The sequence below is a fragment of the Camponotus vicinus genome, unplaced genomic scaffold (assembly GCF_025532165.1).
Source record: "Camponotus vicinus isolate PSW18456_S1 unplaced genomic scaffold, iyCamVici1.0 SCAF_7, whole genome shotgun sequence".
NCBI lineage: Eukaryota > Metazoa > Arthropoda > Insecta > Hymenoptera > Formicidae > Camponotus > Camponotus vicinus.
This window is the reverse complement of record NW_028141979.1, coordinates 467,803-484,302: the sequence shown is the minus strand read 5'-3', so window position 1 is coordinate 484,302 and position 16,500 is coordinate 467,803. Positions and strand designations below refer to the sequence as shown.

General features: G+C 34.4%; 5 protein-coding genes across 10 annotated transcripts; 2 read left to right on the top strand and 3 right to left on the bottom strand.

Moving 5' to 3' along the window:
- Window positions 1–289: 289 nt before the first annotated feature.
- Window positions 290–3,076, bottom strand: LOC145974918 (dolichyldiphosphatase 1). Its single transcript, XM_083104996.1, has 5 exons — window positions 2,804–3,076; window positions 2,172–2,272; window positions 1,892–2,070; window positions 1,572–1,793; window positions 290–1,502 (listed from the first exon to the last, which is right to left on the bottom strand). The coding sequence occupies exons 1-5, from the start codon at window positions 2,907–2,909 to the stop codon at window positions 1,370–1,372; spliced, it is 741 nt and encodes a 246-aa protein (XP_082961122.1). The 5' UTR covers window positions 2,910–3,076; the 3' UTR covers window positions 290–1,369.
- A 183-nt stretch (window positions 3,077–3,259) lies between these two features.
- On the bottom strand, window positions 3,260–6,635 carry Cct7 (chaperonin containing TCP1 subunit 7). Of its 2 annotated transcripts, none has more exons than XM_083104985.1 (6): window positions 6,497–6,635; window positions 5,653–5,913; window positions 5,046–5,375; window positions 4,486–4,958; window positions 3,997–4,266; window positions 3,260–3,921 (listed from the first exon to the last, which is right to left on the bottom strand). In XM_083104985.1, the coding sequence occupies exons 1-6, from the start codon at window positions 6,497–6,499 to the stop codon at window positions 3,639–3,641; spliced, it is 1,620 nt and encodes a 539-aa protein (XP_082961111.1). In that variant the 5' UTR covers window positions 6,500–6,635; the 3' UTR covers window positions 3,260–3,638. The 2 variants fall into 2 exon arrangements, with proteins under 2 accessions (XP_082961111.1, XP_082961110.1); XM_083104984.1 differs by lacking the exon at window positions 6,497–6,635 and adding an exon at window positions 5,999–6,105.
- Window positions 6,636–6,969: 334 nt separating this feature from the next.
- Window positions 6,970–10,156, top strand: Ak1 (Adenylate kinase 1). Of its 3 annotated transcripts, none has more exons than XM_083104997.1 (5): window positions 6,970–7,150; window positions 9,038–9,257; window positions 9,454–9,579; window positions 9,651–9,836; window positions 9,924–10,156. In XM_083104997.1, exons 2-5 carry the CDS (start codon window positions 9,072–9,074, stop codon window positions 9,993–9,995), a joined length of 570 nt encoding a protein of 189 aa, XP_082961123.1. In that variant the 5' UTR covers window positions 6,970–7,150; window positions 9,038–9,071; the 3' UTR covers window positions 9,996–10,156. The 3 variants fall into 3 exon arrangements, with proteins under 3 accessions (XP_082961123.1, XP_082961125.1, XP_082961124.1); XM_083104999.1 differs by lacking the exon at window positions 6,970–7,150 and adding an exon at window positions 7,209–7,364; XM_083104998.1 differs by lacking the exon at window positions 6,970–7,150 and adding an exon at window positions 7,537–7,690.
- LOC145974911 (RNA-binding region-containing protein 3) lies at window positions 9,607–12,330 on the bottom strand. Of its 2 annotated transcripts, XM_083104987.1 has the most exons (6): window positions 12,210–12,330; window positions 11,821–11,995; window positions 11,519–11,742; window positions 11,323–11,434; window positions 10,614–11,226; window positions 9,607–10,527 (listed from the first exon to the last, which is right to left on the bottom strand). In XM_083104987.1, the coding sequence occupies exons 1-6, from the start codon at window positions 12,216–12,218 to the stop codon at window positions 10,368–10,370; spliced, it is 1,293 nt and encodes a 430-aa protein (XP_082961113.1). In that variant the 5' UTR covers window positions 12,219–12,330; the 3' UTR covers window positions 9,607–10,367. The 2 variants fall into 2 exon arrangements, with proteins under 2 accessions (XP_082961113.1, XP_082961112.1); XM_083104986.1 differs by having other exon boundaries at window positions 11,519–11,995.
- On the top strand, window positions 12,202–16,358 carry LOC145974909 (uncharacterized). 2 transcript variants are annotated; one of them, XR_014439850.1, is made up of 7 exons: window positions 12,202–12,748; window positions 12,828–14,600; window positions 14,731–14,916; window positions 14,996–15,183; window positions 15,274–15,383; window positions 15,468–15,608; window positions 16,239–16,358. XR_014439850.1 is itself a non-coding variant. In XM_083104983.1 (6 exons), the coding sequence occupies exons 1-6, from the start codon at window positions 12,683–12,685 to the stop codon at window positions 15,521–15,523; spliced, it is 2,379 nt and encodes a 792-aa protein (XP_082961109.1). In that variant the 5' UTR covers window positions 12,202–12,682; the 3' UTR covers window positions 15,524–15,882. The 2 variants fall into 2 exon arrangements, 1 of the variants encoding a protein (XP_082961109.1); XM_083104983.1 differs by lacking the exon at window positions 16,239–16,358 and having other exon boundaries at window positions 15,468–15,882.
- The last annotated feature ends 142 nt before the right edge of the window (window positions 16,359–16,500 follow it).

Sequence of the window (16,500 nt, the reverse complement as noted above, 5' to 3'; positions counted from 1 at the left end):
TAATTCATCCTGCATATTAAAGTCTTATAAAATAATTTAAGCAACAAATGATTACTCGGTATTGTTTATTAAATTTCTTCAATAAAATGTCAAATCTCCTTCTTCTCAATTTCTCATTAAAAAAATTACTATAACATTTTATATATTATTGTTGTCTAATTTTCATCAGATTAATAATAAAGACTTTGATTCTTCAAGCATATTATTATATAAGAATGAGATTTTTTAGAGCATGTGAACACAATCACATATAATTCTGAAAAAATAGAAAATGAGAATGTACAACATATTTAGATTGGTATATAATATTTAATCTTCAGGCAGTAACATGAATGTGATAATAAATCAACGATAAACAAGTAAGGAAGAATTTGCACCAACACACTTAGAAGACATACAATGTGTGAGATGCATTGCATGTATTATAATTTTATCGATTTCTATTAATAATTTTATTCAGTACTTTTCACGACGCTCTTTATTGCATTCCACTAAACAGTTGCTTGTAATTAAATTTATCAATTAATATCACTTTCAGTATTCTTGGAAAATAAATATCTCATACAATGTACATAAACATGTACTAACATGAATTTTTGGATTTGAGATTTTGACAAATACTCTGGAAAAATTTCACAAAATCTGCCAAAGCTTTGCGATAATTCATTCTCTAGCATATTGTCGAAAAACTTGATTCTTTTCACTGCAGTTACTCACTGTTAACTAATTGTTGTGTGTGTTTTCAATTTTTAATCTTGATTTAACTGAATTAACTATAGACGCGTGCATTCCTCGTTAACATTTTGATCTTAACTTAATTATCTGGAAAACACAAAGAGAAGAATTAGGTGTGAGATACACACATATCCCTTTAGAAATCCGTACAAAATGTACCATTGAAGAATAGCAAAATTTAAAGGGAATATAACTCATTCAGAATACTCGCGTGCTTAAATTTGAAACATATAAACAAGCATTTGATGAACTGGATTAAGAGAATCTTGATGGAATTTACACAATTGTCTTTTAATATAGCTATGCATATTAAATAACTAGTTTTTCCTTCTTATACGGCAATGTTTTTGCAACAGTCGCCGAAATTGTAAATTTGCGCCACACTCGACTGCGCGCGACTGCTCCTTTCGATAAAAATGCTAATACTAATAATTATCATAATAACGATAATGCTGAATGATAATGATGACGAGCGCTTCATTTTTCTGATGGTAATAGAATCGAGTATCGACTTAACTATTCCATACGCGTTGTCGAGCTAATTTTTTCAAACTTTATCAATTAAAGGAATGTTTTCTTAAGTTGTCTGTTCAAGGCATTTATTATCCATTATCAGCCCACTGGCTAGTCATTATCAGTGCGATCTGCCGATTGCCGATAGCTTTCGCGCTCGCGCTCGGGCTTCCGTGCGAATACTCGTGTACTCGAACCACAAAACGTTAGGAATTAAAGTTGTGTCGCGCAACAGCAGGTACTCCGATATTCGCCTGAAAAAGAACGAGAAGATTAAATCGATGACTTTATCGCTATTATTATACCATTAAATCATTACCAACCACGAAACCACTATAGGAAAGAATGGCGTTAAAACTGTATGCACGATTATGAACCATGCTGTTCCCAGTGCAACTCCAATTAATGCACCAAAGAATACTTGGGTATTTGAGTGATACAGTAGATATACTCTGCTGTAAGTTACCAATATGGCTGTGATAATGCATCCTACTGCTACTATTGTCCGCCAAAATCTCTCAGCTATTGTACAGTTGTAGTTTAACCTGGAATATGCAATAAAATTCCATGAGTTATTAGCAGAATAAATAAAAGATGGTAGTCTAATCGTGAAAGTAATGAGATGTACATCTAATTTATTTACCTAAAATATATAAAAAGTGTCGCATATGCAGCAAAGAACCACATAAATTGTGCATGTGTAGATGGCATACCATATTCAGCATACAGGCCATCTCTCTTCATCGGCCTCGCTTCGCAAATCGTGTGTTTCAATACAAAATTTATAGACTCATTGATAATAATTCCGCTAAAAAATACAATCTGTAACCAAAGGACAAATTATACATTTGCAAATTATAAATTGCATTTACAGGTATTTACATGAAAATATAGTTTATACAAAAATTATCATAATCACTTACAGTATGTAAATCTCTCCTAAATAGTATTAATGTGATAAAACCAGCTATAATAGAAAAGGGTAATAGACTTAATACAGCTAACAGCTTTCCAAAGAGATCCCCTGAAAATTTAAATGTATATTGTTATTATATTTTTTTATTATTGTATTTGCTATTATATTTTTTTTTTTTGAGAAGATACAAAAATAAGTTGTATCAAAATTTTTAAAAAGATAAAATTTAAAAGAAAAAATCTTTTAAATTTTACCTTTTTAAAAATTTTGATACAACTTATTTTTGTATCTTCTCCAAAGAAAAATACAATAAATACAATAGCAAATACAATAATAAAAAAAATATAACTTTTTGTCTTTTCAACAAATCTTGATATAAATCTGATTCGAGGGTGATTATCATTAGCAATTGCTTGACCATATCTCGGTCATGTCCATGTGAGCAGATGTATGTATACGTGAAGCGGCAAAAAAAAACAAACGCGGCACAGAGCGTGTATTAATCGTCATCGTTATCATATCAGTAAAGATCCAGCGATCGTTTCTCGATGATGATCGAGGCTGAAAGCTCTGTCTGTTTCTCGGCGGCCGGGATTTTCAGACTCGCGGAAGCATGTGTGAGGAAACGCGAGCACCGACCTTGCGGATACTCCACCAATGTCAGAGAGAGCGGGATCCATTCGAGCTTGTCGGCGGCATATGCAAAACTCGGCGCGATCTCATCCAACTCGTCGAACGATGCCATGTTATCGCAATCCTCGAAGCGGCATGTCTCGCGTGGCGAATGGACGCGCACAGGAAGGAGGGATGTTGTATTTACACCCGCGACTGCATAAACCACGCTCGATCGTCGCTATTACAGTCTACCTGTCTACTGAACCGACCCCACTAATCGCGAACCGACGAGACTGAACAAGATAGCGAGCTAAGCGAAAGCCACCAAACGGAACACCGCGCAAACAATGTTCAATAGAGCTCAATAGCTCAATCGGTTAATTCTGTTTTACTCTTATAAAATAATATTAAAACTTGCAATTTTAAATTATTGTAAAAGGGAATGAGATTTAGTTTGGTAAATCGAATTAAACATCGGCGTGATAATACAATTGTAATTTGTCTACTGTATACAAATATATCTTAAAGATTTCGTTTGTGCATAAATTAAATATAATATTGAAATATTGAATGAAAGGTATAGAAGAAGAGATGAAGGAATTATATTGGATACATACAACTCCTCCCTTATAAAGAAGGTATATATATACCTTTACATATCTTAAAGAACAATACAAGCTTTTATTTTAAACAGAAGAAATCACCTGTTGTTGCAATTCATTATAAATAGCAGCATGTACAAAAGACTGTGAGAGAGGAGGCTGTAAGACACAATATAAAGCTTACGTTTGTAAGCTATGCTCTTATTTCATTGCATCTGATTTCATTTTCCTTAAAAATTCGACGAAAGGATGACCGATTACATCGGTCTGCCCATGCCGCGTCCCGCTGGCGGACCGTCCTGACTGCTCTTGGGATTTTTGATAGTTTCGTCAACGGACAAAATAAGGCATGCAGCCTCCGTGGCGGCGGTCAACGCATTGATCTTCACTATCGCAGGTTCCCAGACGCAACACTGCATGTTATCCGCGATGTCTTCCGTATTGATGTCGACGCCATACCACTGCAAGCCTTTATGATGCTTCTGTCGTAACTTGTTCAAGATATTCGTCGCGTCGAATCCAGCGTTATCGCAGAGTTGTCTGTAATCGACATTCATTGTGTTATGTACAATTCGTATAGCGTTAAATTAACTTGGAAATACTCGTGTCGAATACCTCGGAATAATTTCGAGGGCTCTCGCTATGGCTCCTATTAAGAGCTGCTCCTTTCCAGCGATTGTACGAGAATAATCGCGCAGGGTCTTTGAGAGTTCCATCTCGATGGCACCGCCTCCAGCTACCACTGCATCGTTCTTCACCATGCGTCTAACAACCATGATCGCGTCGTGGAGAGATCTCTCCGTTTCTTCCAAGAATTGATCCGCGCCTCCACGCAGTATGAATGTGCAAGTTTTTGCTCGCGAACATTCATAAAAGATATTGAACCTAGCGATACACGATTCAAAATTGTCGTTATGCTTAATATTTATAGTCATAGTAATCTTTTGGGAATAAAATTATTATATTTGTAAAATTCAAATGGTTTAATTATCTCCTATTATGTAAAAATTATTTAATTACAAAAATTAATAAATATAAGACTCGAAATATAAAATTAACAAAACAGTTATAATGGCAATACGAGTCTAGTGTCGATTTAATTACCTTTCGCCACCAATCTGCTTCTCCTCAAAGACGTGGCATGTTCCAAGATCAGATTCCTTGATGTCGTGCATCGTTGTTAAAATGGCTCCGCCGCACGCCTTCATCGTTCTCTTGAGATCTTCATCGGGCACTCTACCGGCGCAGAACATGTCCCTGTCGGCGAAATATTGTGTCGCGACATCGCCAATCGGTAGCATAGACAGCACGACTTTTGCGCCGCTCTTGTGAATCTGATCGAGCTTATCGTAAAGAATTTGCCATTCCGCGTCGACGATTCGCTGATATTCTGCCACGTTATCCACGCGCACTTCCGCATTATCTCGTTCGGCTTTCAATTCTAATTCGATATTCAATAATGCAATCTTACATTGTTGGTATTTTTTCGGTTGCATCTCAAATCCGGCATACGAGAAGGTCTTCTTGAAAGCCACTCCTTGAATCAGCTCCGAATCTTCTAGCGCGCCTCCAGATACCTGAGTTTTATATTACTTATATTGTATTAAAGAGTATTGAATCTTGTGTAGAAATTTAAAGTTATATAATTATATATACACGCATACCTTTTTAATACCAATCATGTCAAGAGGAAGGAAATCATCTAGCATCATGACAGCTTTGACAACCAACTGGCTAAAATGTTTCTTTTGTTGATGTATTAATTTCGAACTCATAGACGTAGCTGCGCATTCTTCCAGAAGCTCAATCTGTTTATTTATGTCACTTTTATCTATTTTTACACTTAGTTCATTAATCTCTTCTACGGCTATCAGAAGTGCGCGGCGGAGAGCTTTAATAATTATACGAGAATGTACGCCTTCTTCTATAAATGGTTTCATCTGTTTCAAAAATTCCCCTGCTAATAAAGCGACGCTAGTCGTGCCATCTCCCACCTATTAAACAGAGAAATATTTGAAGATGTTCTCTTTATATTACTTTATCTCTTAATATTACAAACAATAATGTAATGTTTGAACACTGTATGAGACAATTACATATCTTTAAGAAATTGTCAGTCTACAGATCCTAAATTTAATATCCTCTGAATTTGTACATGTATAATAATGTTATTTTTTCGCATTATTACTGAGACTAGTGTTTAAGAAAAACACTGGCTTAAACTCTCTTCAGAGAATGAAATAACGTTAATAAATTTGAAATAGTTCTTACTTCTGCGTCTTGCGACTTTGCAATGTCCACCAGTGTCTTAGCAGCTGGATGAATTATATCTAACAACTTTAAAATGGTAGCGCCATCGTTTGAAATTGTGCCTTTTCCATTTTGATCGACTATAAGTTTATCCATGCCGCGAGGACCCAAAGTGGTCCTAACAGCATCCACAACAATCTGGCATGCATTTATGTTGGATATCACTTGTTGCTTTCCTTGGGTCGCATCCGTGCCCTCTTTCAACAGAATTATTTGAGGTTGCTGAAAATTTTAAGAGAAAATTTTATATATTAATAGAGAAATATATTCAACTATATAAATTAAATATAATAGTGTAAAAAAATACCCTCGCGTATTTTCCCATTTTTTGCGATGCTTTTTATGCAAAACTGAAAGAAATCAGCCACAAGATCGAATTGAAGTCTCGCGAAATAATCGAATGATAAATAAATGAAAATCGACATCGTTAAACATCTACGTCGCTAAGGTCGGTTACATTAACAAGCAGAATCGAATCGAGGGTGCGGCGGAATAAGTGCTTTACATCCTTATAAGGTTATAAGATCGGATCAAAGAGTGGAAGAGTTGACAGAGTGGAACGATTTGCGGAAACGCGTCTGTGAGTATAACGTTAATTTACTTACTATTATGCTCGTCTTATCAGAACATTTCCCATCGCAAATTCGTAATATATTAGATAAAAGTAAATTAAAGAATAATGAAAACGATGAAAAATATATTCAGTCCGCTTCGTCGAGATAGGGTTAGCGTGCGTCAGGAAAATGTTTACCGATACAATTATTTAGGATGTAATCTTTTTTTACCTTCCTATATTAAAACCTACCATGTTGATGCTTTTGACGTGAGATATCACGCGAGTCTTCCAAAATTACTTCTCAGGGTCTCTGGATTAATCAACGCCTCGAAACGCGCCGACAAAATTGACGACCAGAGAGTGAATATTCTCGAGATACGGATGTATAACTCGGAATCTCCTCTATTGTGTAATATTCTGTATCTTGTACATCCAAGTTTTCGCCAGTTTTACCGCCATCTCGTCCGACCAATCGGATCGTTCGACCACGTTGCGATTGGCCACAGCCAATTATATCGATCTGTGCCTAGGGTAACTAGCAACGATTGACCAATCAGAGAGTTCTACTTTGAATTAGCCAATTAGCGACGTGGTCAATCGAGTGCCACCCTCCATCGATTCATAGAAATCGATCAAATCGATGGTGGATGAAAGGGACCTGCCATCTGTATTGCAATGTATATTTCATGACTTGTTTTTTTCAGGATGTATTTGTATCCCTCCTTTTGACAGATGTATATTATTAACAATAATCTTTTGAAGGATAAATTCCGCTCGTGTCAAAACAACTTGACCACAACAAGTGGTTAATTTTTCCATGCGGATGGCATGTCGGTCTAGTAATGCACGTCATTGATTTACTCGCAGTGGCATAACTAAAACGAGTTGCGTTCGGAGAGGAAGGTATTTAAACAATTCTTTCCCAGTTGTAGAGATAGTTGGATTTTTAATTTTTTAATCGAGGTAACCCTCGAGAATAATTCATTTTTCCTTCTTGGAATCGATCTGGAGGCGACCTCGTCGATATATAATTTTTATTCGGAATATAATATTTATTAGACGACGTTAAAAATTACGCTAAAACACTCGTTTATATAAATCGTGTACGATACACAAGGTCTGTCCACCCCCGCACGTTCTAATTATACGAAACAATGCTTGGTGCATAAATTATGCTCGTATTTCACGATACAAAACCTAGATAATTTCTCCGCGTTTGCCGTGGATTTATTTTTAAACGTTGCTATATTTATATAAATCCATCTAACAACATTGTGTAATAGCCATCGCTCTGTCATCGTGTAATCCCGGGGAACGAGGAAATTGGGCCGGATGTATTTTAGTCGTTTTCGTGCTTTTGTCGTTGCCGCGCGTTGACACATTTTTACGGTGAACCTACATCTCGACGAAGCTCTCGATCGACACGCGAACGCGTTTATTAAGGTTCGAGGATTTTTACCGATTAATCTCAATCTCTCTTTTTTTCGTTCAGATCAAATAGAGACGAAAAGTGGTTAAATTAAATCACGCTAGAAGTTTATGTTAGAACGATTCCAAGTTACTAGAAATCGATTTAAATTTAATGTTTCCCTTATATGCATTTTTATTTAAATTTAAATAGTAAAAAAGGCTTGGAAATAGCTGTCAAACGAGAGAATTGCTGTCTGAAATTTAATAAATCGTCAAAGTTATCGGTTATAATCGACTCGCCGAGTTTAGCTCTCGTGCGGTGCTCGTAGGTTCTCGCGAGACACTTGGAAAAGGTTCAAGGTGACGAGATGCCGAACATCAATGAGGTCTCGCGTCGAGGACGCAAGCGCAGCTCATTTCATGACGAACGAGTGAAAAATCGATACGTTTAAAATTTCCCTTTTACGATTACGTTCCTTCATTTGACTAACACCAGTGTTGTTCGCTAAAACTTCCTCCTTTACTTGCAATAGGGTGTTTCTAAGTCTGTTTCTAAGTCTCTTCTAATAAGTGCGAAAAATTTTAGATGATTCTTTGTAGAAAATTAAGGGGGGTTTTTTCATATAAACATATACCTACATCCCTCCCTGTGGAGTTACACTCCTCCAAAAACGAGGATAGAAATTAGGTTTTTATTTTTTTCTCAAATTTGGGACAAGTTAAAGAAATAAAATTAGGGGTGGATATTTTCTACTAGTAAAAAGATTATCTATTAATATTTTTTCAGCCTCCCTTATTGTTATAAAGGAATGAAACTAGCAATCCCTATTCAATTTTTTATTAGAACTTTTTAATGGGCCGGAATATGATCATCTAAAAATATGCATTAAAAAGTTTGATCTATTTAGAAATTTTTTTATTTCTTTTATTTTTTTCAAAAAATCAGTAGTTTTCAAGAAAAAAAATACGTTATTGTGCACAGCACGATGCTAAATAGCATAGGTTTCGAATTACGAGAAGTTAAATTTTAAAATAAATATAAAATTAGAATAAATGGTGGGAAAATTGGAACAAAAACAAAATTATAATAAAAACCTAAAAACTTAAAATCAACTATCAAAGAATCATCTCCTAAAATTTTTCGCATTTATTAAGAAACATATATATTTATATGTGTGTGTGTTTGTATATATTGGAAAAGTTGCTTAAATATTACATATTTGTTACAAGTCGAAAAGTCTCGTACGCAATTCAAAGATACTCAAAATTTATGTATACATTTAAATTTTTCAATAGAAAAAAGAGGAGAGAGACCGAAACTGTTTTTAATTCTCGAGTTTCTTGTTTCCAAGTTTTAAACGATCGCTATTTTCAATCTAGCGAGCGCCATTGAGAAGAAAACTACGCGGGAAAAATGAAAACGGTCTGGGTTATCGGCGGTCCAGGATGCGGCAAGGGAACGCAGTGCGACCGTATGATCGAAAAGTACGGATTCCTCCACCTAAGCAGCGGTGATTTGTTGCGAGCGGAAGTGGCCAGTGGTAGCGAGAGGGGAGCGTCGCTACAGGACCTAATGTCCAAAGGATTGTTCGTGCCAACGGTATAATATCTCACGCGCGCCATGTTCACTACATCATTCAATCATTCGCTATAATTATATTTACATTAATATGCATCAAAGGTATAAGATTCAAATTATTCAAGCACACATAAATGAATAAAAAAAAAAACATGTCGCGCGTCTTACGCGAACGAACCCGGTTTTTCTCAGTGTGAAGATCATGTGGTTTCGCTAGGATATTGTGCTGGAGCTCATAAAGGAAAAGATGGAGAAAGCTCGTGAAGAAGGAATTACAAAGACTGGATTTCTCATTGACGGATATCCCCGTGAGAAGGATCAGGGTATTTTGTTTGAGCAAAATGTAAAGCCTTCCTTTCTTTTTTTTATTATCTACTTTTTTATTTTTCTCAAAATAATGATGTTGCTGTACAGGTTTGCCCCGTCGATTTAATTCTTTTCTTCGATGTGGCAAATGAGACCTTGAAAAAAAGACTTCTGGGACGTGCCGCTGTATCTCAAAGAGCGGACGATAACGAAGAGACAATCAAAAAGAGGATCGAGATATTTAACACAAAGAACAATGAGATTGTAGAGCATTACAAAGACAAAGTTGTTAGAGTGAGTTTAGTTTATACAGTTCTTTCTTTCTATTGCGCGCTTATTGCATATTTTATTGGCTTACGATAATTAATTATTTTCTTTTAGATCAATGCAGAAGGAACAGTGGATGAAATTTTCGCCGAAGTGACAAAAGCGCTGGACGCTCTATTAGCTTAGATAAATTGAAAAAAGTTTGAAGAATAGCAAGAGGTTTGTTGCTATCTTCATCAAAGTTCATTCTGAGTAGTGTGATACTCTTATTGCTCATCCAAATGAAACAAACAAATGAGGTATCTCTTTAATTGTTAATTGTTGAATAAAATTATACTGATACACAACTCTGTTGTAAGTTACAACATTTTTTGGACATTACAATATTTATTTATATTTTCTTTTTCCATTTTTCTATATTTACTTTTTAGATAATTTTTTTCTAATCGATATACTAGATAAAAAATTTATTTTTATAAAAAAATCTTTGTATAATAGGTTCTTTTTTTTTTTTAATATAACAATATCATGAAATAAATTAAGATCATATTATCTATCTCAACTTTTAACAGCTTTGGCAAATTGTACCACCATAGGCTTATCTTTTAATATGTATCCATTAGTTTCTTTGAGAGCCTGTTTTGCTTGTGAAATATTTTGTAAGGTGATAAAAGCTTGGCCCTTCATTCTACCTTCTTGCAAGAGTCGTACGTCGTATCTGTAATGTAAATAATAATAATGCATTACGAGATAATGAATAATAAGATATGATAATAGATACTGTTACACAAACAAAACACTTACTCATCTTCAGCATCTTCCAATCCTGCAATAAAATATCTTTTATAAATATAATGCAGATCTTTTATTTCTACTTGTTTCGTGAGATTCTTTATATAGAGACGATTGGAAGGTATGCCTGGATGGTAATTTTTGAATACTGGTAGTAATCTTTGATCATTGATGGAAATCCTAGCTGTTTTAGCTTCCAATTCTTCAGAAGTTATACACTCATTCTTTTGCGTTTCTGCATTCTCTTTACTATCCTTTGTATCTTTGATAGTTTTGTTAACTGGAGATATTAAACCGAATCCACCATCTATTGTAGTATTATCTTGCTTATTAACAGTTGCTTCTAATGACTTATCCAAACTCTTTAAATCAATCTTAAGATTCTTAATCTCTTCACGTTGAACAGGTTCAAATATATCTTCTGGTTTAAACATCTTTTGCGTAGATGAAGAAGCTGTAATACTTTTGGCAGGGTTTACAAATTTTGGAATTTTTAAACGTTTTTTAGATTGTGGGAGTTTTCTTTTAACAGGAATGATATTTGGAGGTCTGACATCTTCTCCATCAGATTCTAATTCTGATTCAGATTCTTCTTCCTCCTCATTTGTACGTTCATGTAATATATCTACAATAAAATTAAAAAAAATTGATTTCTCTATAAACTTAATATATTTATCAATAATTTTTTTACTATATCTATATTTATTTATATTTTTATTACCAAAAATATCTTTATATTTCTCTACATTATATGCTTCTTTGAGCATGGGAAATTCTGCCTCCAATTCTTCAAAAGGAGGTGGTAAATTCATTTTATTCATTAAATGCAATACCTATGAACATATATAAGAGCTATAATGTTATTAATTAAAATTATAACATTAAGTAAAATAATACTTCAAATTAATATATTTTACCTGTGTATAAAAAGTTGGTTCTTTCAACAGTTGTATAGCTATCCTTATCAATATACTTTTTGTCGGTGCCATATACTTGTATCTTATATTTGGTGGAGGTGGTTGACTAAACTCGTGATTTATAGTCCAATTATTTAACTTGCGCAAAAATGCTTGAACATGAGATTTATTAGTTTCTACTTTTGCTTCGTTGCTTGCTGGTGGCTCATGTTGAATATCTTGTTCTGAAAATTCAGCGAATACGGACTTTTTAGCATATTCAACTGATAAATATTGTCCTCGAATGTTCAATTGATGCAAACGCATTAGTGCTTCCGTTGCCAATTGTTGAGATGGAAACTTGGCAAAAGTAACAACATGCTTATCAGACAATCGAGATGTTTTGGTTCTAATTGCACCATATTTTTGTAACAACGCATCTCGTCGATCGTCAGAAAGATGCGAAGGCAAGTGAAGAATTCTCAAAGTGTCGCATGCCTGAAAATATATTTAATCAGAATAAATTTTTTTTTTAATATTTAATGTGCCTTCAACCATTTTAGTTCAATTATGATTATATAGGCACTCAGATCGCTTTAAAATCAGAATAAACATTAATAGTAGGTTAGATTAAGTTAAAAGAATAATTTCAATTTATTAAAGTTGAAACTAATGTGTATCTCAATCAGACTATATAAAATATTAAAATTACAGGAATCATTTTTGATGGTATCCCTTGTTGTGTTAAAATGCAGAATCTTTATTTAAAATAATCTGGACAAAATGTAAACACTATTAAAAGTTACAAATATTTAGATGTACTACATCGTTGTCAAAAATTCACGTGACATCATCCGTCGTGCGCTACTTGTGCTAGTGATAATGCCTAGGGAATTTATGACGCTCTAGGAAATTTTATAAATCTATTGCGAAGCTTTCTACGTATGTAATAGTTTATGGTTCTAATCTCCTTGGTGATTGCACTTGCACTTTGGATCGCTTTGGATATTTGAATGATAAGCGAAAGATTTTCTTCCTGTAAAATTTGAAAAGTGGAGAATTATCTAAAAAGAAGAAAAAGAAAAAGTGAAACGGTACAAAGTGATAATTAGATTGACCGTGTGAAGAAATAGTTGAAAGAAGTGCGGTGCAAAGTGTATTCTTAAAGAATCGGACGCGTAAAATATGCAGCAGCAGAAATTTTTTAGTTCTTGTATCAAAATAAACGGGATATCTCTTCTTTCACCTTTAGTAAGTATCAATAGAAATAATAGGTTTCGATATTTTTGTTGTAGGATTGTGCTTTATATTAACGTTATATTATTTTCAGATGACTGATAGCATCAAAGAAGAAATGAAACATTATAGATCTTTAGCAATAAAAGTAGAGGAAAAATTAAAAAGTAGACAACTAGTTAAACGCAATATTAAAGATAAATGCGTACAAGCTGATGTAATAGAAACAGATAAATTAAAAAGTATCAAATATGATTCCGACAGTGACTTATCTAATCGTGATACAACGAGCGATACCAATAATAGTGACTCGCATTCTAAAACAACAATTATTGAGCCAATGGTACAAGTTATCGGAGAAACAAGAGAGAAACATAATATTCAGTCTGCTACATCAGATGCGCAACATTCACAAGTTTGTTTAACAGATAATATTAATACGAAACCTGCAACTATAGAGACTGATCAAAATGAATACATTAATGCAACAGAGACACCAGCACTGAATGAAGATGTATCTTCAGAAAGTTGGAAACCCAAAATACCCAACACATTAAATATAGTTCCGATAACATTAAGTAACGAAGAGGACAGTATTAGTTCTCTCGCAGTGGCTTCCAAGGAAGATAAAAGTCCGCCTAAATTATCGCGTCAAGGTTCTTATGTATTGGATGCACCTAGTCCTATGTTGCTCGCTCATATGCATACAGAGAAAGAATTAATCGATAAGAATTATGTTCCCACACCTACACCTACCCATACCAATAATACGTCGCAACGAAAACAATGGAACATTGTGCAGCCTAAGATGAAGTGGGAAAATAAGCAACTTGTAGCAGAGGACACCAAAGCATCAAACAAGTTAGAATGCACAACAAGTGAATCAACTACAGAGCACACAGAGTTTAATACTTTAGCAGAATCATATCAAGTAGACCAATTTGCTAATAGTACCAAAACAGAAGTTGCCGAAGAACATATATGTAAATTTATATCACCTAAACATAATGATATATCTGATACAAGTCTTAAAAAGCAAAATTCCTTAGAAAAATTAGAAAAAGATAGCAGCCTCTGTGTATCAAACTTATCAAATGAAAAATCTGTAGAAGATGCAAGTAGTCTTAAATCTCAATCATCTTGCGTAGATGAAAATAAGCATGATAAAATGGAAGATACCAAAGAACATCAAAATTTAATTATCAAAACAAAATCATCTATTACACCTGAAAAACTTTTGACAGTCTACAAAGAGATTGAAGAAATGCATAAGAAACAAATGATGGAGCTGATATACCGCCAACAAAAGGAACAATCATTGCTACAAGCAGAATTCCAAAAACAACAAATGCTCTTATTAGCTGAAATACAAAAGTGTTCTTCCAATATACCCTATCAAGTAAATGCATCACCAAATGTTATATCAAATCAATTGTCAGTAAACAAGGAGAGACTAGGAGATATCATTAGCGAAACAGAACAGCAATTAAATGTAAATCCTGCCAGCAATTCACGTGTAGAAGCGCGTCATAATAGTAAATCATCACCAATGAAGCATACAAATGTCATTGTATGCCCGCTAGATTATATTTCCTCGAAAAATTTATACTTGTTTAAACACTATAAACCTCCTACTTTCATTACGGATACTTCTCCCGCAACTCCCGATTTCGACTTTACGAAGGAAGTCAATTTATGCGATACTACATGTAATAATAATAATAATGATGATGACGATGACAGCAATTGCGAATTGTATAATCGTACCGTATATAAGAATTCAAATGTGAATCGGCAGTTGTTTCCGTTAAATAGCAATACCACACATGTCCCAATAATAGATACTTCAGTATATCTTGATAAACATGTGAGTATTTGTAATTTTAATTGCTACAATTTGCAGACACACATGCATATGTAAATGTGTGCATTACATATGTATGTGTGTGTATAAAGATTTATTATAATAAAGACACTAATATTATGCTACCGTATAGATACAGGCAGTGAATATTATCAACGCTTATACACGAGGCTATCTAGTGCGTAGATTAATGCGAACCGAACGCGTTATTACTTTAAAAAAGATATACAAAGAAGCATTGCAATGTATGCTTAAGTTGCACGTTGATGCACCTTTAAATTTAGCGGAAGTAGATTTTCTTCATCGCCTTCAATTGCAGGTAATTGCTCCGAAAATTGTGTAATTCTTTGTATTTTCAAAGATCGAAAGCGTATAATAATTTTACAAATGTTTTCAAGTGCGATGCGGCATCTATGAATATAGTGGACTTATTTGCCCAGTCACCGATGAAAAAAATGAAAGTAATAGCGCAAGATCGCGAAATTAAGCAATCTCGAATGGAACGTCCGACTTCATCTCGATCGTCGTATTCATTCGCCACCCAAAAGACTTTAGCCAGAAAAAATCTGAAGGAATTTGAATCCACGTAATAATACAGCTTCCTTCCGTATCATTACATCGCTCTTTCATCATTGCGTAATTTATATCGTTGAGATGTAACTCCACTTTTGTTTAGAATGACAAAGTACCAGCGGCCGTTGGTCGTAAGAAAAAATGCCGTTAGATCAAGGTGTCAAACTTGGACGTCGGATATAAGAGACAAACTTATGTCACCAAACATGTTGCGTAAGTTTCTTGGATACGTTTAATCTTCATAATAGATAAACAAATAATTATCGAGAAAAAATATTAATAATTTTTAAATTACAGATCAAGGTATTAGAAGAAGTACCAGCGCCGGAACTGTTCGGAAGCCGTGGCGATGAGAAAGAGTGCCTTACGACATTGATTAAGCGACACACCAATCTTGATATTAACAAACGGAGTTACTTGCGCGGCTCTCGCGAGCTGGTAATTTTATTATTTCTAGCGCTTGGCGCGCGTTAGCTCTTCCTGCCTTAAGAAGCGCACTATAGTGCCTGATTTTCCGACAAATTTATTTTTTATCATTGTCTTTTCTCTTGACTGACGTAATATTTATCTGTGATATGTGTACATCCAATATATTGCTTCCAACTTATATTTATTGAAGCTAAAGCAAAGATTTATTATTATGCAAGAAGACTTTAAAGCTAAATATATATGGAAAATGCAGATATAATAAACAGAGATATATATCATTTTACTCTTGGAAAAAATTTATGCAAAGAAAAAATCCCCTCTATAATAAGTGCTTTTTTATGTCGAATTCCAGACTATAAAATATATATCGCATAATAGAGGAAAAGATGAGAGAATATATATTTTTTTTTAATATCACATCATCCGCCGCGCACTATACCTCTTAAATACTTGTTGGAATTGAAATACAATGAATCTCTACTTTTGGCTAGATCGTTAATTATTTTTACCATCATTTGCACATTAGTATATATGTGCTCTTAATAATAATACAATAATACAACTTGATTTGACTTGAAAATAAATGTAATTTAAGAGATGTGTAGTTTATACTCGGATCGTTCTCTTTCTTTATTACAGATATCAAGTTTGACATATGAATATTAATTTTATTACGTCGACGTACTTTGGAAATGAATGCGATTCGTCTCGCGCCAGCATGACTTGCGCGTATCGTTCCCTCATCGGAGTAAAAGCCCTGCGGGTTTCCGTTCGCCGAGCACCGAGAGCGGAATCCGAGTCTGCGCCATGCTTTGCAGAGGCGTGTCCTGGCTCACACGCTCTTATTTAGTAACATAGAAGCTTTACTCGTCCACGATCTTTCGGGGTGGAACGTGCGCGC

Bases quoted from the DNA above. Each gene is read 5' to 3' on its own strand.
- LOC145974918 (XM_083104996.1), bottom strand. From the start codon at position 2,909: ATGGCATCGTTCGACGAGTTGGATGAGATCGCGCCGAGTTTTGCATAT. The intron at 2,273-2,803 runs GTCGGTGCTCGC...TTAAATTTTCAG, and splicing joins ATTGGTGGAGTATCCGCAAG to GGGATCTCTTTGGAAAGCTG. The intron at 1,794-1,891 runs GTAAATAAATTA...TGCATATTCCAG, and splicing joins ACACTTTTTATATATTTTAG to GTTAAACTACAACTGTACAA.
- Cct7 (XM_083104984.1), bottom strand. The intron at 4,959-5,045 runs GTATGCGTGTAT...TATAAAACTCAG, and splicing joins ACATGATTGGTATTAAAAAG to GTATCTGGAGGCGCGCTAGA. The intron at 4,267-4,485 runs GTAATTAAATCG...GTGTATCGCTAG, and splicing joins AAGCAGATTGGTGGCGAAAG to GTTCAATATCTTTTATGAAT.
- Ak1 (XM_083104997.1), top strand. From the start codon at position 9,072: ATGAAAACGGTCTGGGTTATCGGCGGTCCAGGATGCGGCAAGGGAACG. The intron at 9,258-9,453 runs GTATAATATCTC...TGGTTTCGCTAG, and splicing joins AAGGATTGTTCGTGCCAACG to GATATTGTGCTGGAGCTCAT. The intron at 9,580-9,650 runs GTAAAGCCTTCC...GTTGCTGTACAG, and splicing joins GTATTTTGTTTGAGCAAAAT to GTTTGCCCCGTCGATTTAAT.
- LOC145974911 (XM_083104986.1), bottom strand. The intron at 11,435-11,518 runs GTAAAATATATT...ATATGTTCATAG, and splicing joins AACCAACTTTTTATACACAG to GTATTGCATTTAATGAATAA. The intron at 10,528-10,613 runs GTAAGTGTTTTG...TTTACATTACAG, and splicing joins TTGGAAGATGCTGAAGATGA to ATACGACGTACGACTCTTGC.
- LOC145974909 (XM_083104983.1), top strand. From the start codon at position 12,683: ATGCAGCAGCAGAAATTTTTTAGTTCTTGTATCAAAATAAACGGGATA. The intron at 15,184-15,273 runs GTAATAATACAG...ACTTTTGTTTAG, and splicing joins CTGAAGGAATTTGAATCCAC to AATGACAAAGTACCAGCGGC. The intron at 15,384-15,467 runs GTAAGTTTCTTG...TTTAAATTACAG, and splicing joins TATGTCACCAAACATGTTGC to ATCAAGGTATTAGAAGAAGT.